Source organism: Panthera leo, chromosome C1, assembly GCF_018350215.1.
Source record: "Panthera leo isolate Ple1 chromosome C1, P.leo_Ple1_pat1.1, whole genome shotgun sequence".
NCBI classification, from domain to species: Eukaryota; Metazoa; Chordata; class Mammalia; order Carnivora; family Felidae; genus Panthera; species Panthera leo.
The window spans coordinates 187149603-187175414 of NC_056686.1; the positions used below are offsets into that span (position 1 = coordinate 187149603).

Below are 25812 nucleotides of genomic sequence, written 5' to 3' on the forward strand. Positions count from 1 at the left end.
TAGACTACTCAAAATCTATGCAACTTTATAACCAGAGCACTATCAAAAATACCCCTGTAATCCTGGCTGGCTCAGTTGGTTAAGTGTCCTTTTGGCTCAGGTCACGATCTCACAGTTTCATGAGTTCAAGCCCAGCGTCGGGCTCTGGGCTGATGGCTTGGAGCCTGGAGCCTGCTTCGGATTCTGTGTCTGTCTGTCTCCTCTCTCTGCCCCTCCCCCATTAGTGCTGTCTCAAAATAAACTTTTAAAAAAAGCTCTATATGTTAATACAGTTAAAAAGACATGTTAAATTTATATAAAAGGAATAATACTATAAACGGAGATCTGTACCTTTGAACAAAACATAGCATAAATCAATGAAAGGGTTAAAGCTACTGAGTTACAGAGATGAACATAAAAGTCAAGAAGAACTTTGTAACAAGCATTTTTTTTTGAGCGAGAGAGCAAGCACGTGTGAGGTTGTGGGGAGGGGTAGAGGGAGAAAGAATCTGGAGCCAGCTTCACTTACTGTGGCGTGCGAGTGGCTGTATCTCAGGACTTACTGTGATATCGCTACCTGAGCTGAAGTCAGGAATCAAGATGCTCAACTGACTGAGCCACCAAGGCACCCCTATGTAATAAGCATTTTTAAAAGAACATTACTAGCTAAACTGAGTCAAGATACAAGCTTTTGATTAGTTGGCATTGTATAACAGTAGTGGTTCTCAATCAGGGGCAATTAAATATCCCGTAGAGGAAATTTGGTAGTGTCTAGAGATATTTTTGGTTGTGACATACGGGTTCAGGTCTAACATAATGGGTAGAGGCCAGGGATATTGCTAAACATCCACTCTACACAGAATAGGCCCCTACAGCAAAGAATTATCTGGCCCGCATTGTTAACAGTGCCAGGATTAAGAAACCCTTATGGCAATCCTATCAAAATAACACCAGCATTCTTCACAGAGCTAGAACAAACAATCCTGAAATTTGTATGGAACCAGAAAAGACCCCGAATAGCCAAAGCAGTCTTGAAAAAGAAAACCAAAGCTGGAGGCATCACAATCCCATAGTTCAAACTGTATTACAAAGCTGTAATCATCAAGACAGTATGGTACTGACACAAAAACAGACACTCAGATCAATGGAACAGAATAGAGAGCCCAGAAATGGACACACAAACGTATGGCCAGCTAATCTTTGACAAAGCACGAAACAATATCGAATGGAATAAAGACAGTTTCTTCAGCAAGTGGTGCTGGGAAAACTGGACAGCGACATGCAGAAAAATGAACCTGGACCACTTTCCTACACCATACACAAAAATAAACTCAAAATGGATGAAAGACCTAAATGCAAGACAGGAAGCCATCAAAATCCTCAAAGAGAAAGCAGGCAAAAACCTCTTCGGTCTTGGTCACAGCAACTTCATGCTGAACACGTCTCTGGAGGCAAGGGAAACAAAAGCAAAAATGAACTATTGGGACCTCATCAAAATAAAAAGCTTCTGCACAGCGGAGTAAACCGCAAAACTAAAAGGCACCCGACAGAATGGGAGAAGATACTTGTAACGATATATCAGATAAAGGGTTAGTATCCAAAATCTATAAAGAATATATCAAGCTCAACACCCAAAAAGCAAATAATCCAGTGAAGAAATGGGCAAGAGACATGAATAGACACTTCTCCAAAGAAGACATCCAGATGGCCAACCAACACATGAAAACATGCTCAACATCACTCATCATCAGGGAAGTACAAATCAAAACCACAATGAAATACCACCTGACACCTGTCAGAATGGCTAACAATAACAACTCAGGCAACAACAGATGTTGGTGAGGATGTGGAAAAAGAGGAACCTTGTATACTGCTGGTGGGAATGCAAACCGGTACAGCCACTCTGGAAAATAGTATGGAGATTTTTTTAAAAATTGAAAATAGAACTACCCTACGACCCAGCAATTGTGCTACTAGGTATTTTTCCAGGGGATACAGGTGTGCTATTTTGAAGGGACATGTGCACCCCAATGTTTATAGTAGCTCTATCCACAATAGCCAAAGTATGGAAAGAGCCCAGATGTCCATTGATGGATGTGTGTGTGTGTGTGTGTGTGTGTGTACACACAATGGAATTTTACTCCGCAATCAAAAAGAATGAGATCTTGTCATTTGCAACTATGGATGAAACTAGAGGGTATTAAGCTAAATGAAATTAGAGAAAGACAAACATATGACTTCACTCTTATGAGGACTTCAAGATACAAAACATGAACATAAGGGAGGGAAAGCAAAAATAATATAAAAACAGGAAGGGAGACAAAACATAAGAATAAATAAATATAAGTAAAATTAAAAAAAATCCTTATGTACAATTCTGTTCCTCCATGGCTTTCTGTTTTCAGGTGTTAACAGTGCTGTACTTTTACTTACCTACTGGTATAAAGCATTGATACCTTGTAAAAATCATGTATGAGCCAATATGACTTGCATTGCACAGCATCATCCTTTTTGTCTGTCATAAATTAATTCATGTTTCTGAAATATAGGTTATAGGACAGATGTATTTTCTTTTTAAATGTGTATTTCCACGTTGCTCTTGAGTAGCTCAGTTAAGTGAGTCTGTTAAGTGACTTCGGCTCAGGTCATGATCTCACGCACTCTGTTGGCGCATGCTCTTTCTCTGTCTCTCTCTGTCTCTCTCTCAAAAATAAATAAACATTAAAAAATTTAAATGTGTATTTCCTGGTTTTGCATAATTATATTTTGTTTGTTTTATTTGTTTTGAGAGATCATGAGTGGGGCAGGGGTAGAGAGAGAATCCCAAACAGGCTCTGCACTGACCTGGGGCTCGAACCCAGGAACCATGAGATCACAATCTGAGCCGAAACCAAGAGTTGGATGCTTAAACTGACTGAGACACCCAGGCGCCCCTGATTTTGCATATTGTATTCTTGTTCAACTGATTTTCTCATGCTGGGAAAATTAAAATAATGCAGCTCCAAGAAGAGGGGATTGGTTTTAAACAATTTTTTAAGCTGTTAGTTCTTTTCATAGATGCTGTCAGTAATTTCTTATTTTTCCCTTTTATCCCCAGCTTGTCCCGATATAGATTGAAATTCAGTGCTGATAAAGTGGATACCATGATTGTTCAGGCAATTTGTAAGTATAATCCATGGGAGGCCTAATCCTCATGACTTTTTTCTCCTGTTAAAACTGTATTTTTTGTAATGTTAGCACTTGAGGAAGGGAAAGGAGTTCAGTTAGAATTTTTAGTAATGAAGTAGAGAAACTAGAAAATGCAGAATTGAGAAGGAAAACCACCCATAATTTAACTAGGTAGAAATAACGTGAATTAACACTAGTGATGTTAACAGATGTGTGTTTTTCCATGAAGTAAATGACTAAGTAGAATCTATTGCATTGTGCTTTTTTCACTTGGCTTTGTAATAGGTCGTTTTCCTAAGTCATTAAATGAATTTTGAAAACATCAGATTCTTAACTGTTGTTTCTAGTTTTAAAAATCCCTTTAAATGGCAATTGCATTTCTGGGTATATACTCCAAAGAATTGAAAGCAGATTCTCACAGGTATATATACATCTGTGTTCACAGTAGCGTTATTCACAATAGCCAAAAGATAGAAACAACCCATATACCCATTAACAGATGAATGGGTAAACAAAATGGAATACATACACACAATGGATTATTATTTATCTTTAAGAAGGAATGAAGTTCTAATACATGTTACAACATGTTATATGAGTTTTGAAAACCTGCTAGGAGAAATAAACCACACAAAAAAACATTACTATTGTGTGGTTCCACTTATGAGGTACCTAAAACAGGCAAGTTCATAGAGAATGGAAGTAGAGGAGATAACCAGGAGATGGGAGGAGGAGAGGATGGGGTGTTATTTATTGGGTGCAGAGTTTCCATTTGGTATGATGAAAGAGTTCTAGAAATGGATAGTGGGCGACTGTTGCTCAACATTGTGAATGTACTTGATGCCACTGAAACCTACACTTGAAAATGGTTAAAATAGTAAATTTTATGTATATTTTACCACAGTTTTTCAAAGCCTTTTTAAAAGTTCTTTTCTTTTCCATCTTAATCTCCTGCAGCCTTGTTAGATGATCTAGATAAAGAACTAAACAACTACATTATGCGGTGTAGAGAATGGTATGGCTGGCATTTTCCTGAATTAGGAAAAATTATTTCAGATAATTTGACATACTGCAAGTGTTTACAGAAAGTTGGTGAGTAACTTTATCTTTTAAGGCATTGAAAATAATTATTTGCATCCAAAAACATGAGTTTATAGTAATGCTTTTTCCTTGAGCTTCCCAGAGTTCCTTATGACTTTTATGTGTTTGGGAGTGTAGGGATCTTAGTGTCTGTTAGAATTCAGATACAGTTATCTGTGATTTTGATGGCCTGTACAACAGAGCATCGTTCTCTAATTTGGTTTTTCTCTTTCTTTCTTTCTTTCTTTCTTTCTTTCTTTCTTTCTTTCGTTTTTCTTTTTTTAAGTTCATTTATTTATTTTGAGAGAGAGAACACAAGCGAGCACAACCTGGGGAGGGGCAGAGAGATGGGGAATGAGAGAGAATTCCAAGCAGGCTCCACACTTACAGCACAGAGCCCAGTGCAGGGCTCAAACCCACAAACTGTAAAATCATGACCTGACACAAACTGTAAGATCATGACCTGAGCCAAAATCAAGAGTCAGGTACTCAACTGACTGAGCCACCCAGATGCCCCTGTAATTTGGTTTTTCTGAAAATGGCATCTTCAGGTGAATATATCTCATAGTGAATTTGCCATTAATACGAACAACTGTAGACTTCGAATATCGTGCATTATATTAATAATAAAACTAGTACGCTGTCTATGCTGTTACTGTTATATTCTATATTAATAGTACAGTAATATTAGTAGAGGGGCTTGGGCATTGTTGATAAATAGGACTTACCAGGTTCATGTTATATTACCATATTACCACCGCAAGAATTCATGGCGCTGGCTTTAATGAAACTTTGGCTACAAATTGTCACAATATTATCAGTCCTATTTCATGGGGTATTTTGTTTTTATCTAATTCATATTTTTTTTTGAAGAGAAATGTGGGGAGAGATTTTAAGCTCTAAAATTAAGCCTTTACATAAGAAAAATATCCAGGTCAGACTTGTTTGCTTTTTGTTTTGTTTAGGCACCCTTTTCATTGGCTTATTTCTACCTTTGTTTTGTTTTGTTTTGTTTTGTTTTGTTACTATTTGGGTTTTATATAATTTGTTGAAGAGTGATTCTTCCTCATCCTCTGCAAACATTCCATAGGCGACAGGAAGAATTATGCCTCAGCTAAACTTTCTGAATTACTGCCAGAGGAAGTTGAAGCAGAAGTGAAAGCAGCTGCAGAAATATCAATGGGAACAGAGGTTTCAGAAGAAGATATTTGCAATATTCTACATCTCTGCACTCAGGTAAACTATACATGGAGAAACTAGTTGTGTTGGAACCAGCTATGTAATAATTTTCTGATGGCAATGATGATTTTTAAATTTACTAATCACCTGACAAATATGAGGGTGTTCAGTCACTACCTCATCTGATGCCATCTTGATTTATATACTTAGTGGGGAAAATAATACTGAAGTAAAGTTAATAGAACACTAATTTATCTGTATTGTTAGCATTGTCTGGATAATGAATTATAAATCCATTAAGAAGACAGAATTACAGTTTGAATTATTTAATTCCAGCCTCTGTGTTTGTAGCCTGGAGCCCCTTTTTGGCCATTTGGAGATAGTTAAACAAGAATCACAAAGAAGGGCACTTGGCTGGCTTAGTTGATAGAGCATGTGACTTTTAATCTCAGGGTTTAAAGTCTAGCCCCATGTTGGGTACAGAGATTACTTAAAAACAAAGTCTTTAAAAACAAAACAAAAAAAAAGTACCAAAGAGGATGACACAATGTCTAGCCCTTGGAGTTTTTGTTTGTTTTTGTTTTTTTTTTAATGTTTGTTTTTGAGAGAGAGCATGAACAGGGAAGAGGCAGAAAGAGAGGGGGACAGAGGATCTGAAGCAGGCTTTGCTCTGTCAGCGCAGAGCCCGATGCAGGGCTTGAACTCCCAAACCGTGAGATCATGACCTGAGGCAAAGCTGAGCACTTAACCAAATTAATAGTTGACTAACATTTTTAGGCAGCGTATTAGGTTGTTTACATTTATTATCTCATAAAATATGTATTAAAATGAGAAACTGAAGTAAGGAGTGGTTCATTTTCCCAGGATTGCACAGCTGTTCTGTGATAATTTAGGAAGGACTGTAATGTTTCAGATGGTGGTTTTTATATAATTTTTACTCAGATCATTTATGACATATCCACTTTGTTCTTTATACTAGGTAATTGAAATCTCAGAGTATAGAACCCAGCTCTATGAATATCTACAAAATCGAATGATGGCCATTGCACCGAATGTTACAGTCATGGTTGGGGAATTAGTGGGAGCACGGCTCATTGCTCATGCAGGTGATGATTTTAATGTGACTGGTAAATAGGAATATTTAGAGTTATTTTCTACTAGGATTATTTTTTACTCTTCAAATTACATTTATTAGAAATTTTTGGTTAAAAAATAGAAGTAGATAGTATATTGGGGAGAACCAAGGACCAAGTAAGTGTTCAATGATGATTCTAATTTGTATGCCTGATTTCCTTTTGGATAATGAAGGCATCTTTAGTCACTACCTCTTCTGAGACACTTATGGTCCATTTTCAGAAGTTTGTTACCATTATTTAGAATACTCAGATGAAGTGCAGGAGGATGAAATCAGTTAATATTTCCTGATACTAAAAACTCATCAGATTAAAATAGGAATAGTTATCACAAGGGTTGATATATATATGCTTGATTGAGAATTTGGTTCACTATTAAATATGCTATTTTAAAATACGCTATTTTAATATATTTGACGTGCAAAATATTTTTAATATATAATCTATCATAAAACTTCAAACATGTGTATAGTGATTTTACAAAGAAGGTATGCTACAAAATACTATAAAATTGAATAGTTGCAAATAGAGTGAATTACTAGCTCGTTACATTATTGGAGTATAATCCATCACAGAAGATCTTAACATATCATCTGTCACCATGTCTAAACTAGAATAGCTCCTGTAACTGCATCATTAAATAGACAAATATGCCATTCAGATACCTTCAGCTGCAAGGTTGGGATCATCTGGCAGGTTTTGTTGTCTACATATGAAATTTCATAGGCTTAGCTAACCTTTTGTTGTAAGAGATATAGGGATTAACAGAAGTACGTTTTTAATTTTAAATATGTATTGTGTGGTTGAGCATTAATGTTGGGGGTGTGTTCTTACAAAAATCTGTGTAATAAATTTAACAAACTAGCACCTTTTAGTACCCGATTATACTTATATAAGTGTATCTCCATCTCCATATCTTAAACAACAGAGGTAACATGTGAGAAGATTATCACATAGTTCTACTACTGAGATGTCCTGAGAGTTTCCATTTATTTGTATATTTTTTTCATCTCTAAAAGTAGAATATTTGATGTCCAAAATCATCCCCAAAACTATCCATCCATCCACATGGAATGTGGAATAGTAATACCATCTCTCAGGCAAATAAGTATAATTGAACTTATAGTCTTAACCTTCAGTTACCATAAGCATTCATTACAAACTTCTGCCCATGGTGCTACATGGATGAATCACAAATGCTGAAGCTTTTTAGGGAATCCCAGACTATATAGAATCTGAAATATTTTTATTTACTGTAGTGGCTGTAAATACTTAGACTATATGTCTTGTGTTTAATACATGGAACTTTCAAATACTTGGAATTGCATTCCTTGTAACTACCTCTTTTCTTTTGAAGGTTCTCTTTTGAATTTGGCCAAACACGCAGCTTCTACAGTTCAGATTCTTGGAGCAGAAAAGGCACTCTTCAGAGCCCTCAAGTCTAGACGAGATACTCCAAAGTATGGACTCATTTATCATGCTTCACTTGTAGGCCAAACAAGTCCCAAACACAAAGGAAAGGTGAGTTACAGTTCTCCTGAGGTGGGTCGTTTTTCTTTTTTTTCCTCTAAATAACCCATATCCTACTCTGTAATATGCAATAAATCTTTCTACTATTTCTTTTCATTAAATAGAGAATGGTGAATTCTTGAGCTTTTTAAAAAGCACTTCTATGCACTGAAAGTGTACTCAGGGCTCCTGGCTGACTTAGTCAGTAGAGCATGGACCTCTTGATTGTGGGGCCATGAGTTCCAAGCCCCTTGTTGGGTGTAGAGTTTACTTTAAAAAAAAAACAAAAACAAAAACAAAAAAAACAAACTACCTATGAGAAAGGTTTTACAGATGAGAAAGCTGAATATTAAACCAACTAAGTACTTTCAAGGTTTTTTGGTAGGATACGTAATTTAATAGAAACTGAAATTTTATAAAATTCAGAGCAGATAGAAGAAGGAGGTTGGTAAAGTGTTAATTAGCCTAAAAAGGGGGCTACGCGTTTTCTGGATGACCTCTTGATATAGAACTAAGGTCACTGAGTAGAAATTAAAAGAAGACATTAGAAGAGCAGTTTGAGCTCATTTTATTTTTTTGTCTTATTTTTTATATATGTAATTTACTGTCAAATTGGTTTCCATACAACACCCAGTGCTCATCCCAACAAGTGCCCTCCTCAATGCCCATCACCCACTTTCCCCTCTCCCCCACACCCCATCAACCCTCAGTTCTCAGTATTTAAGAGTCTCTTATGGTTTGTCTCCTTCCCTCTCTAACTTTTTTTCCCCCTATCCCCACCCCTCCCTGGTCTTCTGTTGAGTTTCTCAGGATCCACATATGAGTGAAAACATACGGTATCTATCTTTCTCTGCCTGACTTATTTCACTTAGCATAACACTCTCCAGTTCCATCCACATTGCTACAAATGGCCAGGTTTCATTCTTTTTCATTGCCAAGTAGTATTCCATTGTATATATAAACCACATCTTCTTTATCCATTCATCAGTTGGTGTAGATGGACATTTAGGCTCTTTCCATAATTTGGCTGTTGTTGAAAGTGCTGCTATAAACATTGGGGTACAAGTGCCCCTGTGCATCAGCACTCCTGTATCCCTTGGGTAAATTCCTAGCATCGCTATTGCTGGGTCATAGGGTAGATCTATTTTTAATTTTTTGAGGAACCTCCACACTGTTTTCCAGAGCAGCTGCATCAGTTTGCATTCCCACCAACAGTGCAAGAGGGTTCCCGTTTCTCCACATCCTCTCCAGCTTGAGCTCATTTTAGATATGAACTACAAGATACTTTTTTCCACCAAAACGAATGTAGTTGTGTATATAACCAGTTACCCATTATATTGTGGCAGAGATTCAGATATAAGATAGGTTTCTTGAGTTGTATGATTTTATAATACTTTTGTAATTCCTGATTTGGAAAAATCCTAGAGTGAATGATTGAGTTCATGACTTGCTCTAGTTTTCTCATAGATAACTTACTGAGGATTTTTATATCTCAACTTGGAATATAGTTTGAATGCCTCTAACTTCAAGTTCTCTTTTAGATTTCTCGAATGCTGGCAGCCAAAACTGTTTTGGCTATCCGGTATGATGCTTTTGGTGAAGATTCCAGTTCTGCAATGGGAATTGAGAACAGAGCCAAATTAGAGGCCAGGTTGAGGTCCTTGGAAGATAGAGGGGTAAGAACCACATCCTGCCTATTATTGCAGAAGTGTTAGCTATCAAAAATTAATAAACTTCAAGTGTATGTACTTAATTATTTCACCTAAGCACCTTTATTTATGAAACATTTCAGCATACCTAACAACATTTTTTGTTTCTACTGTTAACAATTTCCCTTATATTTACCAAAAATTTATATCTTTTCTTAGATAAGGAAAATAAGTGGAACAGGAAAAGCATTAGCAAAAACAGAAAAATACGAACATAAAAGGTGAGTACGTTTGGGGGAGGATGGATGAACAGTTTCTGCTTATTTAAATTATAATTTTTGACAGCACTTTTTTATTATAAATGTAAACACCTCAATGTCTCTAATTGTTTCTTTGCTCCTTACAGTTTTCCATATTTACTTTTTTTTTTTTTTAACTTTATATTATTCTTGAGAGAGAGAGTTGGGAAGGGGGAGAGGGAGAGAGAATCCCAAGCAGGTTCCATGCTGCCCAGTGCAGGGCTCAATCCCGTGAACCTGTGCGATGATGACCTGAGCCGAAATCAAGAGTCGAATGCTTAACTGAGCCACCCAGTCACCCCCCAATTTTTAATCATATACATATTTTTACATTGTTGTACTAAGTACACATATAGCATACTTGTTTTGGCTTTCTATACCCAACGTGGGCTCATACTCAAGACTGTGAGATCCAGATTTGCATACTCCTTCGACTGATCAGCCAGGCACCCCTTGGCTTTTTTTCTTCTTAATATTTAACTTGTTCATTTTCAGATGTAAAGACAGAAAAGTCTAAAACTAGCTAAGAGGCATAGTAAAGTATTCAGACCACCATGAAATTAACAAAAGATACGTGTAGGGAGAGGTATTTTGCTTGTTATTTGAGGTAATGTTCAACACTGGTAAGGTTGTGATGATGGAAGTAGAGAGTGGTACAACTTTTCTGGGAAGCAGTTTGACAGTATGTATCAGGAGCCTTTAAAATGTTTCTCGTCATTAACCCATAAATTCCATTAGGACTCTTGTAACCCTTCTAAGAATTTTAATAGTAAAATTTTAAACTCTAAGTGGGCAAGGAGAACAAAATACCATAACATCTTACCATATATATTCATATGTCTGTAAGTGTACACATTTAGAAAAATTGTTTTCCTTTATTCTGTTCAAGGTCTAATTTGATGTGTTTAGTTGATAAGTGTGGATCTTTGTTCTTTAAATTCTAAATGTTTTTAATCTATAAAAATTAAACAGCCACAAGTCTACAATTTAAAAAATGAAACATTTGTTAGCTTGTTTTGAACAATTTTTTAATATTCCCATACCATGGGACTTTAAACACATGATCTTAGGACTTTAAACACATGGTCTTAAAGCACCAATTATGAGGTTTAGTTCTTAGGCACTTAGTACTTCAGTTTTTTCTTTCTGCTACATTAGAGCGAAAGCAAATGTTGCCTTATTTAGGGAATGTTTATCCATATGTATCCCTGCTTGTTCTACCTTTTGGGATTTTGTGATGAAGTCTTTTGTATTAACTTGATTAGGTTTTTTGTGGGTTTTCTGTTTTGTTGTTGTTGTTTTCATTGAATTGCCCTATGTTCTAAAACTCGAATTGCTGGGGCGCCTGGGTGGCGCAGTCGGTTAAGCGTCCGACTTCAGCCAGGTCACGATCTCGCGGTCCGTGAGTTCGAGCCCCGCGTCAGGCTCTGGGCTGATGGCTCGGAGCCTGGAGCCTGGAGCCTGTTTCCGATTCTGTGTCTCCCTCTCTCTCTGCCCCTCCCCCGTTCATGCTCTGTCTCTCTCTGTCCCAAAAATAAATTAAAAAAATGTTGAAAAAAAAAAAAAAATTAAAACTTGAATTGCTTCAATTTTTACTTTCTAGAAGTCATTTGGTATAAAGAGATTTTTTTTCCATCTTTCCCCATACTGATTGAATGTTTTTCTGTACCATAGTCACTACATTGATTACTAAACCAAAATTCATTTTAGTTCCCCACTTCTCTTGAAGTCTGATTGATCTGCTTGGAAAATAGTAAAACCTCTTTACCTTTTGGGAACTATTAGTTTTCATAAACTGCCCCACAGCCACTAAAGTAAAACAGCATTGTATGCTTATGTAAGTATTATCTACTAATATTTCCTTTAAATCTGTTTAGAATTATTTCATACAAGTATTTGTAGAAATTTTCTATAATTTGGCTCTTTCAGTGAAGTGAAGACATATGATCCTTCTGGTGACTCCACACTCCCAACCTGTTCTAAGAAACGCAAGATAGAACAGGTAGATAAAGAGGATGAAATTATTGAAAAGAAGGCAAAAAAAGCCAAGGTTAAAATTAAAGGTCAGTTTAAATTTTTTGAATGTTCTTTATATATATATTTTTTTTAATGTTTATTTATTTTTGAGAGAGAGCGCACATGTGAGTGGGGAAGGGGCAGAGTGACAGGGAGACACAGAATCTGAAGCAGGCTCTAGGCTCTTGAGCTGTCAGCACAGCTCAACACAGAACTCAAACCCATGGACCATGAGATCATGACCTGAGCCGAAATTGGACGCTTACCGACTGAGCCACCCGGGCATCCCTATATTATTTTTTAAGACAGACAGACTTCAGAAATCTTGGGAAAGTACATGCCACTGAACTTTATTGTAAAATCACCCATATTGAAAGCTAATGGTGTTTTAATAAGCTGCCATGTTCTCTGGGAATAGTTCAGGTACTGTTAGATATATCAGACTTCATAGAGGAATGTGAGAAGCATTTCTTTCAATATGTGGAATCCTGTATTATGCTAAGTGTACCAAACTTTAGTTAACTACCATGTGAGCTATTTTGAGAATAGCTTAAAACATAAAAAAATGCTTATGGTTTCTACGTTATTCAAGTATTTTTGTTATATAGTTAAGGGTAGAATTCACAGCAGTGGTTTTCTTCATTGTTTCTGTTACATAGAACGGACTATAGTAATAACATTGGGTAGCCTGCCGTTACAGTAATATTTAATAGGTGCTCTCCAGTGAACTAGGCTGTCTCGCAAAGTTGATAAGACAGTAATTCTGTTTACTAGCAGTACTTGTGTTGAATGCCTACAGACTAGTCCAACAAGAGTATCATGCATTAAAATAATGACTGATTTAATTTTTGGTTTCTAAATAGCTTAGTGGTCAAAAGTATACTATCAGCAAATGGGAATTCCTACCCTAGCTGAAGAGAACATAAACAAGTTATTCAGCTTCTACACTTCTGTTTACTTATTGAACAGTAAGGTGATCCCTAGGTCCCTTAATTAGCATTTGAAACACCAGACTCCAGGATTGTATCTTCACTTATTTATCCATCCAGTAAGCTTTTTAAACTTGAACTTTCGTGGATCCTTGTTACTCTCAGTCTGTTGCTCTCCAATTTATTTTTCTTATAAATAGCAATTCTGGTTGCTTTGGCCTTTAACTTTCACTCTTCGAAAACCTACTCTGGCAACAAATCCTTTTTTTTTTTTTTTTTTTTTTTTTTAGAACTTATATTTTTGAGTAATCTCTACACCCAGTATGGCGCTCATACTTAAAACCCCGAGATCAAGAGTTGCATGCTCCGTCGACAGCCACACACCCCTATTTTGGCAACAAATCCTTTCAATTCAGTTCTACTTTGAAAATATATCCAGGGGCACCTGGGTGGCTCAGTCGGTTAGCTGTCTGACTTCAGCTCAGGTCATGATCTCACAGTTTGTGAGTTCGAGCCCTGCGTCGGGCTCTGTGCTGACAGCTCAGAGCCTGGAGCCTACTTCAGATTCTGTGTCTCCCCCTCTCTCTACCCCTCCCCTGTTCAAGCTCTATGTCTCTCTGTCTCTCAATAATAAATAAACGTTAAAAAAAAAAATGTAAAGGGGCGCCTGGGTGGCTCAGTCGGTTGAGCGTCCGACTTCAGCTCAGGTCATTATCTCGCTGTCAGTGAGTTCAAGCCCTGCATCGGGCTCTGTGCTGACAGCTCAGAGCCTGGAGCCTGCTTCGGATTCTGTGTCTGCCTCTCTCTCTGCCCCTCCCCCACTCATGCTCTGTCTCAGAAATAAACAAACATTAATATATATATATATATATATATATATATATATATATATATATATATATATATCTCTCTCTCTCCAGAGTCTAACCACTTGTCATATCCACCACTGCTGTTCTTAATGTAGCAGCCACCGTGACACCCATTAGCTCTGATTCAGTCCTACTCCTTGCTCACTCTGCTGCAGCCACACTGGCCTCCTTCTTATTCCTTAAACCTGCCAACTCCCCTTCTCTCCCAAAATAACCTTAGCATTTGCTATTCTCTATACCTGGAAAAATTTTCCTCAGGATAATATTTTTCCATCATTCACTCACTCCCTTGCTTCTTCCAGGTGTTTGTCTGACTGCCCTGTCTAAACTATCCATACGCATTGTCTTCTTCAATGTTCCCCTTCCTGCTTTATTTTTACCTTTAGCACTGATTACTGTGTAAAATATTGTATAGTTGTATCATTTTGGGTTTTTTTCTCTACTAAAATAAAAGATATATAAGGACAAGGAGTTTGTCTGTTTTATGCCTTGTTGTATCTCAAATCGTAGAATACAACCTGGTATTTAGTAGGTGCTAAATGAATTTTTGGTGAATGACTTTTTTTTTTCCCTTAAAGGTGAATGAGTTTCTAATGATAGCTACCTATTATTGAGTCCTCATTCTAATGCCCCAAGTATTATATGTTATCTCATTGAGTCCTAGTTATCATCCAGTGAGGTAGACATCACTAAATTTTACAGATGAGTAATATGAGTTTACAGAAGTCAAATGACTTACTCTCCAGGTCCCACCAGGTTGAATAAACCCAAGTGTCCTAACTCTGGAGCATAAACTCTTAATCATTTCTAATATAATTGACAGTTTGCAAAAATAGTTTCAATGTGTTTTATTCCTAATTTCTATACATAGCTACCTGATCTCATGAGAAATTTCTTTGAGCTTTATATCATTTAAGTTAGAGTTAATGGACTAGACAGGAGTTCCAAGGACCTTTCCACTTATAGAATTTTATAATAAACATTGGCTAGTTAACCAGAATGATGGGGGAAAAAAGTGAGATTATAAAAGTTTGGGGTGGGGGAAGTGAGGTCTGACACAATGTTAATTGTTGTGTCTTTATACTTACCCATTCAGTTGAAGAAACCACAACAGTAGCAGCCGAAGAAGAGGAAGAAGAGGAAGAAGGAGTACTAGTGGTGGAAGAACAGGAGACATCTGTGAAGAAGAAGAAGAAAAAGGACAAAAAGAAACATATTAAGGAGGAACCACTTTCGGAGGAAGAACCGTGCACTAGCACAGCAATTCCTGTATGTTTGTTTTTAATTGCCAATATTTTGTTGGTATGGACAGGGTCTCTGTATTTTATTCTATTCTCTTTATCAGAAATGAGCAAGCAGTTACGGTTTTCAATGATGAAATAGTAAAAATAAAAATGATATTTTTACAAAGAGCCATTTCCTAAACGTAGAATCTTATTGCAAAATAGGTTTGCCTTGAGAAAGAAAGAATATGATTTGCTGCAGATCACTTTTGGTTTTTATATTTTTTGGGTTTTTTGTTTTTATATTTTTGCTAAAGATCACTTTCATAGAGGTGGTTTTTATATTTTTAGGTTTTAATCTTTAACCCAAATTTATTTTTAAGGAAAATAGATCTCCTTTGTTCTTATAGGAAAAGTTATTGTTACCCATACATTTACAGCTCTTTCAAAAGCCTTCTTGTTGGTTATTTTCAGAGTCCAGAGAAAAAGAAGAAAAAGAAAAAAAAGAGAGATAATGAGGACTAATTGAAGGGAACCATCTTTGAATCACCTGGATACATCACACTTCAGTCAGGAATATATCAGAGATGCTCTCCAATTGAGAGAACGTTGGATGAAACAAAGTAATTGATCATCTATAGCTTTCCAAACCTATTTGTGTCTTGACACCAATTCTGATAATTTGATTATGTTATCATTTCTTAGAGTCTTTGTTATACAAATAAAAATATTTTCTTTGTATTTTGAGGCAGTTCTGTGATCTCTGTATTTTAGGTAGACAGCCTTGGCCCTTTATTCTATCTAGCATTTGATGGTTATTGCTTTGATAACTAAAGCTGAGAAGTGAGAGTTGTGACTTGTTAATTTGAAACTTAGCCTTTTGGGAGATCATGTAGATGGACCAATTTGAGAGCCTCACACTAATGTTTCTTTTTTCCTTTTTGGACTCTTTTTCTCCTATTTTTCCGCCTCTGTATTTATTTAAATAAAGCTGTGTTTTGTGTTCAAAATTTTTAAATTAAGTGAGCACAACTTTTCTGTATCTCTTCAGAAAGAAAAAATTGTGTTCCTAAACTTTATTTACTTCAGAGTTCTGAATGGATCAACAAAGTAATTATCATAGATGCAATTTTTTTCTAAAGTGACAATTTTAAAAGGATAATACAAAGTAATTTTATAGTAAAGAATGGGGGAATAACAAGAAAACAAGACCAAAAATAAAATGTCCATGGGTATAAACCAAGATACAGAACACCAAAGAACAGTCTTTTTTTTTTTTTTTTTTATTAGAGAAACAGTTTATTTTTAGTTTTTTAATTTTATTTAAATCCAAGTTAGTGTAACATACAGTGTGAGAATGTTTTCAGGAGTAGAAGTTAGTGGTTCATCACTTAAATATATCACTTAGTGCTTATCCCAACAAGTGCCCTCTGGGCAGTCTTTGTTTCTAAAATGCAGTATTTAGTACGTGGACAACAGCCTGATTGACAGCTCTATAATCATGGCAGCCACAAGTTTCATAAGACTGTTAGGTCTTGCATCCCTGTGTTTGCCACGGGCATGATGCTAAAGCCTGGTTCAATAAGCATCCAACAGGTGGAGGAGCCGAAATGATTATAACTTTGCGTTCCACCTCTGCTTTTCATGTAACTGGGAGCAAATCCACACCCCCTCAACTTTAGTTTCTCACTTGGAAATTAGAGATGATGGTCAGCTTTACCTCTCCACCAACATTGGTTTGTAGAAAATTAGAGAAATTTTCAGAGATATAAGTACAATTAGATATTTAGAGTATATGCTACATGAAGTACAGGTAGCCATCCCTAGATACAATTGTATAATAAAGCTGATTATTTTGCTTCTAAGAGAATGTTATCATTTTGTATGGTTCATTAGTACCCCAGACACATTCTTGATATGGAACATAACAGATTTTTAACAGCTTTTGATGAAAGTTGCCCTGCAAAGGGCTTTATGGTCAAAAGCTTTTTATCTGAAACAAGATAGACCTTGAGAATGCTAATTAAGAAACTTAAAAACCTCGTTGAATCACAGAGCCATCAGCTTGGTTAAGCACTAAAGTCTTAACTGCTTGAAACACTAACCAGAAGGTAGATTCTGGTTCTTCGTGCTAAAATGATGTGCTTATTCTATTGAAGAGCCTTGGGATCTTAGCCTGAAATCTAAATGTGAAATGGGAAGCACAGGTGAATTTTATATACCTAATTTTGATAGAAAACTTGAATTTCTGTGAGTGGGCCACATAAAATGTTTTAAAACTTAATGATTCTCGAGCACCTGGCTGTCTTCAATTGATAGAGCATGGGGCTTTTGAGGTGTCATAAGGTCAAGCCCACATTGGGCATATACTTAAAAAATCAAAATTTCCTGATTCTCAAGAAAAAAAAGATCTAGTCCACATTTTTCCCTTCAAAAATGTAAATATAGGGCACCTGGGTGACTCAGTTAAGCATCCAACTTTGACTCAGGTCATGATGCAGTTTGTGAGTTCAAGCACCATGTTGGGCTCTCTGCTGTCAGTGCAGGGCCCACTTCAAATCCTCGGTCTCCCTCTCTCTCTGTCCCTCCCCTGCTCATGCACTCTCAAAAATAAAAAAAGTAAATTTATATTTTTTGGCTGAAAGTATTTCTATATGTATCTACTATTTTCTGGGTCTTCAGTGTGCTTATCAAGATTTTGGATAAGCTGTATTCAATCCAGACTCCAAGCTCAGATCACTTTTCTGCAGTTCTTTATTCATTTGTTGCTTTTCTAAGGCCATTTTTTAAAACTTGGCTCAGGCCCATCCTCTATCCCAGCTGTACCACTTAGAATAATGGGCATTAGGGCCAAGTACCTAAAATTTCGAACGTGCATAAAAATCACCTGGGGATCTTGATAAACTAGATCTGAGTCAGTAGATCTGAATTGGAGCCTAAGATTCTTCATTTTTAGTTAGCTCTTAGGTGATTCTTGTTGGAGGCCACACTTAGGATATATAGTAAGGTACTCAGGCAAATTACTTAAACTCTCAGATTTGTCTGAAACTGGGTTGCTCTAAGAATAAGGTGAGAATTTTTAAAGGAGTTTTTAAAGCCATTGATTTCCTTTTGCATACCTTGAATATCTTCACTCCCCAGTTGTAGACCTTCCCTGTGTGTTCTTACCTGTCCGGGTTTCTGCAATATAGTAGGGCCTTAGTGTTTGTGTAGTGATGAGGATATGACCTGTGGATGAATTAAGTTTTTCATAACTGTTATATTCAGAAGAAAGCAAAATTAAGAATGCTGGGGTCCCTGGCTAACTCAATCATTAGAGTTATGTGACTCTTGATCTCAAGGTTGTGAGTTTGAGTCTCACGCTGGGTGTAGAATTTACCTTAAAAAAAAATTAACAATGCCACTTTTGATGTGTTTTTTTTTTTTTTCTCCCTCCTCATGAGCTTTTTTCTTTAAGAAAAAAAAAAAATGTTTATTTTGAGAAGGAGTATGCGAGCAAGGGAGAGGCAGAGAAAGGGAGAGAGAATCCCAAACAGACCCTGCCGTCACCGCAGAGCCCAGCGCAGGGCTCGAACCCACGAACTGTGAGATCATGACCTGAACGGAAATCAAGTTGGATGCTTAACCGACTGAGTCATCCAGGCACCTCTATCATTTCTTTATATATTTTGGATAGTAACCCTTAATCAGATACATCATTTGCAAATACCTTCTATTCAGTAGGTTACCTTTTAGTTGTTTGTTGTGCAGAAACCTTATTTTGATGTAATTCCAATAGTTAATTTTTGCATTTGTTTCTCTTAAGTTGCTTTGGCCATTGTCAAAGAAGTTACTGTCTGTGTTCTCTTCTAGAATTTTTATGGTTTCAGATCTCACATTTAGGTCATTTAATCCATTTTGAATTTATTTTTGTGTATGGTGTAAGAAAGTAGTCTAGTTTTCCCAACACCATTTGTTGAAGAGACTTTTTCTCATTGGATATTCTTTCTTGCTTTGTCAAAGATTAATTGGCCCTATAGTTGTGGGTTTTTTCTGGGTTTTCTGTTCTGTTCCATTGATCTGTATGTCTGCTTTTGTGCTAGTACCACACTGTTTCAATTACTACAGCTTTGTAATATAACTTAAAACCCAGAATTGTGATGCCTGCAGCCTTGCTTTTCTTTTTCAAAATTGGTTTGGCTATTCAGGGTCTTTTGTGGTTAATACAAATTTTAGAATTATTCTAGTTCTGTGAAAAATGCTGTTGGTATTTTGATAGGAATTGTATTAAATTTTGATAGGAACTGCATTAAATGAGTAGATTGCTTTGGGTAGTACAGACATTTTAACAATATTTGTTCTTCCATTCCATGAGCATGGAATGTGGAATGTCTTTCCATTTCTTTTTGTCATCTTCAGTTTCTTTCATCAGTGTTTTATAGTTTTCAAAGTACAGGTCTTTCACCTCTTTGATTAGATTTATTCCTGGGTATCTTACTGTTTTTGATGCAATTATGAATGGGATTGTTTACTTAATTTCTCTTTCTGTTGCTTCGCTGTTGGTGTATAGAAATGTAACCGATGTTTTCACATTGATTTTTCTATCCTGCAACTTTACTGAGTTTATCAGTTCTAGCGGGTTTTTTGTTGGAGTCTCTCGGACTTTTTAAAAAAAATTTTTTATTTAAAAAAATTTGTTTAATGTTTATTTCTGAGAGACAGAGAGCATCAGTGGGGGAGGGGCAGAGAGAGAGGGAGACACAGAATCAGAAGCAGGCTCCAGGCTCTGAGCTGTCAGCACAGAGCTCGACGTGGGGCTCGAACCCACAGACCTGAGCAGAAGTTGGACGCTCAACCGACTGAGCCACCCAGGTGCCTCATCGGATTTTCTATATATAGTATCGTGTCATCTGCAAATAGTGAAAGGTATACTTCCTCTTTACCAATTTGGATGTCTTTTATTTCTTTTTGTTGTCCGATTGCTGTGGCTAGGACTTCCCAGCACTGTGTTAAATAAAAGTGGTTAGAGTGAACATCCTTTTCTTCTTCTTGACCTTAGGGGAAAAGCTCTCAGTTTTTTCCCATTAAGCATGATGTTAGCTGTGAGTTTTTAGTTGGACTTCATTATGTTGATGTATGTTCCCTCTAAACCTACTTTGTTGAGGGCTTTTGTCATGAATGGATGTTGTACTTTGTCAAATGCTTTTTCTTTTTTCTTTTTCTTTTTTTTTTTGCATCTGTTAAAATCATATGGTTCTTATCCTTTCTCTTTTGATGTGATGAATCACGTTGATTTGCAAATATTGAACCACCCCTGCAACCCAGGAATGAATCCCACTTGATGGTGGCAAATGATTTTTTTTTAATGTATTGTTGGATTTGGTTTGCTAGTATTTTTGTTGAGGATTTTTGCATTTATGTTCATGAGAGGTATTGGCCTGTAGTCTCTTTTTGTGGTGTCTTCATCTGATTTTGGTATCAGAGTAATGATGGCTTCATGTATGAATTTGAAAGTTTTCCTTCCTTTTCTATTTTCTGTAATAGTTTGTGAATAGGTATTAACTCTTTTTATTCTTTCAATGTTTCTTTATTTCTGAGAGAAAGACAGAGCACAAGCGGGGGAGGGGCATAGAGAGAGGGAGACACTGAATGCTAAGCAGGCTCCAGCTCCAGGCTGTCAGCACAGAGCCCGATGCAGGGCACAAGGAACTTGAGATCATGACCTGAACTGAAGTTGGACGCTTAACCAACTGAGCCACGCAGGCACCCCGGTATTAACTCTTTAAATGTTTGGTAGAATTCACCTGCGAAGCCATCTGGTCCTGGACTTAATTTGTTGGGAGATTTTTTTTATTACTGATTCAATTTCTTTGCTGCTTATGGGTCTGTTCAAATTTTCTATTTCTTCCTGTTTCAGTTTTGGTAGTTTATATGTTTCTAGGAATTTATCCATTCTAGATTGTGCAGTTTGTTGGCATATAGTTTTTCATAGTCTCTTATAATTGTATTTCTGTGGTGTTGATTGTTATTTCTCCTTTCTTATTTATGATTTTATTTATTTGAGTCCTTTTTCTTGGAAAGTCTGGCTAAAGGTTTATCACTTTTATTGATTTTTTTTCTTCAAAGAAATAGCTCCTAGTTTTATTGATCTGTTCTATTGTTTTTTTAGTTTTTCTATCATTTATTTCTGCTCTAATCATTATTTCCTTCCTTCTGCTGGTTTTAGTTTTGTTTATTCTTTTTCAAGTTGTTTTAGGTGTAAGGTTAAGTTGTTTAAGGTTTTTCTTGCTTCTTGATGTATGCCTGAATTGCCATAAACTTTACTTTTAAAACTGCTCTTGCTGCTGTGTCCCAAAGGTTTTAGACCATTGTGTTTTCATCTTTGTTTCCATGTACTTCTTTATTTCTTTCCTTATTTCCTGGTTGAACATTCATTATTTAGTAGCATGTTATTTAACCTCCATGCATTTGTGGTCTTTCTAGATTTTTCTTGTGGTTAGGTTATATATAGTTTCATAGCGTGTGGTCAGAAAGATGCATAGTATGGACTTCCATCTTCTTTAATTTGTTGGGGCTTGTTTTGTGATTTTTTTCTTTCTTTATGAAAATGCTTTAAGAAGATCACTAAATCTAAGAGCCTAAGTGATAAACTCATGTTTTTTGGGCCTTGAGCTCAGTTTTCTATTATGTCCTATGGCCATTAACTGTAAACTTTATAGCTTTCAAAAGTCAACATTTGTTGACTTTTTCAAATACAACTTTATAGATTATTTTTTAATAATTTTTCCATTAAAAACATTTCTTGTAGCAAATGTCAAGTGGTGATTCTTCTCAAGTATTTATAGTTGTGCTGGGTTTGGTTTTAAGGAGAAATCAGAAGTAATGAGAAGTGGTTTTCAAAACTTGTGGGAATTACAGATACGTGGAGGACTTTTTAATTTTTTTTAATTTGAGAGAATATTTTTTTCTCTTTAAGTTTATTTATTTATTTTGAGAGAGAGCACACAGGGAGGGGAGGGGCAGGGAGAGAGAATTCCAAGCAAGCTCTGCACTGATGGTGCAGAGCCAGATGCATGGCTCAATCCCAGGAACCATGAGATCATGACCTGGGTCAAAATCAATAGTCAGAAGCTTAACCGACTGAGCTACCCAGGTGCCCCGAGAACTTTTAAAAAGGTACATTGCTGATTTGGTAGATCTAGGATATAGGGCTCAAGAATATGCGCTTTGGGGGCACCTGGGTGGCTCAGGTGGCTGAACATCTAACTTTGGCTCCTGTCATGATCTCACAGGTTGTGAGTTCAAGCCCTGCATTGGACTCACTGCTGTCACTGTCAGCTCTGAGCCAACTTCGGATCCTTTGTCCCTCCCCTCCTTCTCAAAATAAAAATTTTAAAACATTTTTTAAAAAAAGAGAAGGGGTGCCTGGGTGGCCTAGTCAGTTAAATGTCTTGACTTTGGCTCAAGCCCAGCATCAGGCTCTGTGCTGACAGCTCAGAGGCTGGGGCCTGCTTCAGATCTTGTGTTACCCTCTCTCTCTGCCCTACTTGTGCTCTGTCTCTCAAAAATAAATAAAAACATTTTTTTTAAATATGCACTTTGGAGGCTCCTGGGTGGTTCAGTCGGATAAGCATCTGACTCGATTTCAGCTCAGGTCATGATGTCATAATTCGCGAGATCAAGGCCCCCAGTCAGGGTCTGTGCTGACATTGTGGAACCTGCTTGGGATTCTTTCTCTCTGCCCCTCCCCTGCTTGCTCGCTCACTTTCTTGCTTTCTCGCTCTCTCTCTCTCTCTCAAAATAAATAAACTTTAAAAAAAAATAAGGAATATGCACTTTGATAAGCTGATGATGTTTATACATTGACCACTATACTAGGAGGATTCCCTTATATTGCAAACTAATACCTACTTTGATGGCCAAGAACTCAAGCCTGTGCCTCTTATTAAAATGAGCACCACTGCAATCCTGTCATTGGGCAGCAGTTGTGCTATTTCACTAGTTAATTTTGAGGAAGCTCGTGGGGCTGGGGACTTAATGTGTACAGTGCTTTTCCCACATAAAGGAGGCAAACTTTGGTTGGGTACAAGAAATAAAATTATCAGCCTTCTTTCCTGTCTTAAGAGTTTGATTTTGAAGGAATCTAATTGTTGATTTTATAAGTGTTCTGTACATATTTACTATAAAAGTGAAGAAACAGCCTATGTTTTAAGTTTGTGAGAATAAAACAGATTTAAAGCAGTACAGGGATGCCTGGGTGGCTCAGTCAGTTAAGCCTCCAACTTTGGCTTGGGTCATGATCTCACGGTTTGTGGGTTCGAGCCCCAAGTGGAGCCTGCTTGGGATTCTCCCTCTCTCTCTTTGCTTCCCTCTCTCTCTGCCTCTCCCCCACTTGCACTCATGTGCTCTCTCTCTCTCTCTCTCTCTCTCTCTCTCTCTCAAATAAGTAAACTTAAAGCAACACACACAGAGGAAAAAGCACACAAAAGCATCTCTGAAAGAAACATCAATGAGATAAATTTATGGACTAACCCCATATATGCAAGTGGCTGAGATTTCTCGGTCTTCCTTTGGTTGATTATAACCTTAAAAAGAATGCAAAATCAATGTTCATACTAGCATCATTATTTTATCATCTCCAAGTGTCTACTATTTAGTATTTTTCTTTGGAGTAGTTCTAGATTTTGGTTTTGTTTTTTCTGGCTGTTTCATTACAAAGCTGCAATGAATGTCTTTATACATGTGTCTTTATGTACTTGTGTTTCCTTAGGATAAATTTCTAGATGTAGAATTACTATATCAAAGATATACAAGTGTAAAATGGTATCCAGTTTGTGGGGCTGGCTGGCTCCATAGAGCATGTAGCTGATGATCTCAGGGTTGTGAGTTACAAGCCCCATGTTGGGTGTGGAGCCTACTTAAAACAAAAATGACTTAAAACATTGTGCCATTTTGCCTTCAAAATATTCCAGTAAATTTGTACTCCAACCAATAGTGTTAAGAGAAAGCCTTTTCAGGAACTGTCTCATAATTGTCTATTAGCATCTACCCTAACCCCTTACTCGCTAACATAGTTTTTTACATAGTTAACTTTTTAAAAATACTAACATGAGGGGCTCCTGAGTCAGTCATTTAAGTATCCAACTTTGGCTTGGTCATGATCTCACAGTTTGTGGATTCAAGCCCCGCATCAGGCCCTGCTTTTACGGTGTGCAGAGCCTGCTTCAGATCCTCTCTCTGACCCTTCCCCACTGGCACTCTCTCAAAAATAAACGTTTAAAAAATATATTAACTTGAATTAAGTGGTTTAAAATCAGGTAATTTTCCCTTTCTACCTCTTAAAATTCTGTAGTCAAGATGTACAAGAGGATTTATCAGGACAGAACTGAAATCACATTCAAGATTTATACACTCCCACCCAATCTGGTGCTATTAACCCAAAATGGGAATTTGTGTGGATAGAAAATTAACCCCTTGGGGCACCTGGGTGGCTCAGTCGGTTAAGCGGCCGACTTCGGCTCAGGTCGTGATCTCACGGTCCGTGAGTTCGAGCCCCGCGTCGGGCTCTGTGCTGACAGCTCGGAGCCTGGAGCCTGTTTCCGATTCTATGTCTCCCTCTCTCTGACCCTCCCCCGTTCATGCTCTGTCTCTCTCTGTCTCAAAAATAAATAAAGGTTAAAAGAAAATTAACCCCTTCTTCAGAACACTGTACCACTAGGTGCCAGAAAATTGGCCTATGATTCAATGACTAGAACATGAATGCCCACCACCGACCCCAGATTTATGTAAAGAATAACTTGCACAGTTGTAAGCACAGCCCTGCACTGCTTCTGTGGTTCTTAATTACAGACTTTTTTTTTTTTTTTTAAGATTTTATTAAGTAATCTCTATACCCAACATGGTAAACCTGCATCCCTGAGATCAAGAGTTGGGGTGTTTGGGTGGTTCAGTCGGTTAAGCATCTATCTCTTGATTTCTGCTCAGGTCATTATCTGATAGGTTTGTGAGTTCAAGCCCCACATCAGGTTCCTCGAGCTGTGGAGCCTGCTTGGGACTCTGCCTCTCCCCCACTCGCATGTGCATGTGCTCTCTCTCTCTCTCTCAAAATAAATAAATAAACATTTAAAAAAAAAAAAAAAGTCACACTCTACCCACTGAGCCAGGCTGGTGGCCCTTAATTCTGGTCTTTTATCATTTGTTGGAAAGTATAAAGTAGTAGGCTTAAAATAATTAACATTCACTGAGCACTTACCATGTGTCAGGTGCTATTGACTTCTAGTCTAACAACCCTTTCTAACAAATACTATTATTATGCCCACTTCACATATGAGGAAGCTGATGCATAGAGAGCTTAAGGAAAGGAACTTAGTCAATTCCACTTGAGTCGTTAGGAATGCCTCTTAATTTCTAATGCCTCTAAAGCTCTGTGATTCTGAAAAGCACAAGCTACTCTATGTTGGAACACTTTCTAAATAGCCTGATGATAATTCAAATCTTGTTGAAATATCTGGCAGGTATATAGATTTTCATCATTTTCTCTTTTTTTTCTGTATGCTTGAAAATGATCATAATTAAAAATCTTCTTTTTTTTTTTAACGTTTATTTATTTTTGAGACAGAGAGAGACAGAGCATGAACGGGGGGAGGGTCAGAGAGAGAGGGAGACACAGAATCAGAAGTAGGCTCCAGGTTCTGAGCTGTCAGCACAGAGCCAGACACGGGGCTTGAACTCATGGACCGTGAGATCACGACCTGAGCCAAAGTCGGATGCTTAACCAACTGAGCCACCCAGGCGCCCAAA

General features: G+C 37.1%; 1 protein-coding gene and 2 non-coding genes across 5 annotated transcripts in view; all 3 read left to right on the plus strand.

Annotated features, from left to right (window-relative positions):
- Positions 1-15882, plus strand: part of NOP58 (NOP58 ribonucleoprotein) — a 33924-nt gene extending 18042 nt beyond the window's left edge. For 2 of the 3 annotated variants that reach the window (XM_042949754.1, XM_042949757.1), the window contains 10 exons: positions 3077-3141; positions 4105-4239; positions 5318-5463; positions 6386-6512; positions 7897-8060; positions 9590-9724; positions 9917-9978; positions 11926-12059; positions 14907-15079; positions 15508-15882. In XM_042949754.1, the coding sequence (XP_042805688.1) occupies positions 3077-3141; positions 4105-4239; positions 5318-5463; positions 6386-6512; positions 7897-8060; positions 9590-9724; positions 9917-9978; positions 11926-12059; positions 14907-15079; positions 15508-15558 (1192 nt within the window). In that variant the 3' untranslated portion in view covers positions 15559-15882. The remainder of the gene's footprint in view (positions 1-3076; positions 3142-4104; positions 4240-5317; positions 5464-6385; positions 6513-7896; positions 8061-9589; positions 9725-9916; positions 9979-11925; positions 12060-14906; positions 15080-15507) is intronic. The other variant, XM_042949755.1, reaches the window with a different exon arrangement.
- On the plus strand, positions 5519-5600 carry LOC122229082. The gene has a single exon (XR_006206941.1). It is a non-coding gene; the product is annotated as a small nucleolar RNA SNORD11B (small nucleolar RNA).
- LOC122229081 lies at positions 6662-6745 on the plus strand. The gene has a single exon (XR_006206940.1). It is a non-coding gene; the product is annotated as a small nucleolar RNA SNORD11 (small nucleolar RNA).
- Positions 15883-25812: the final 9930 nt, after the last annotated feature.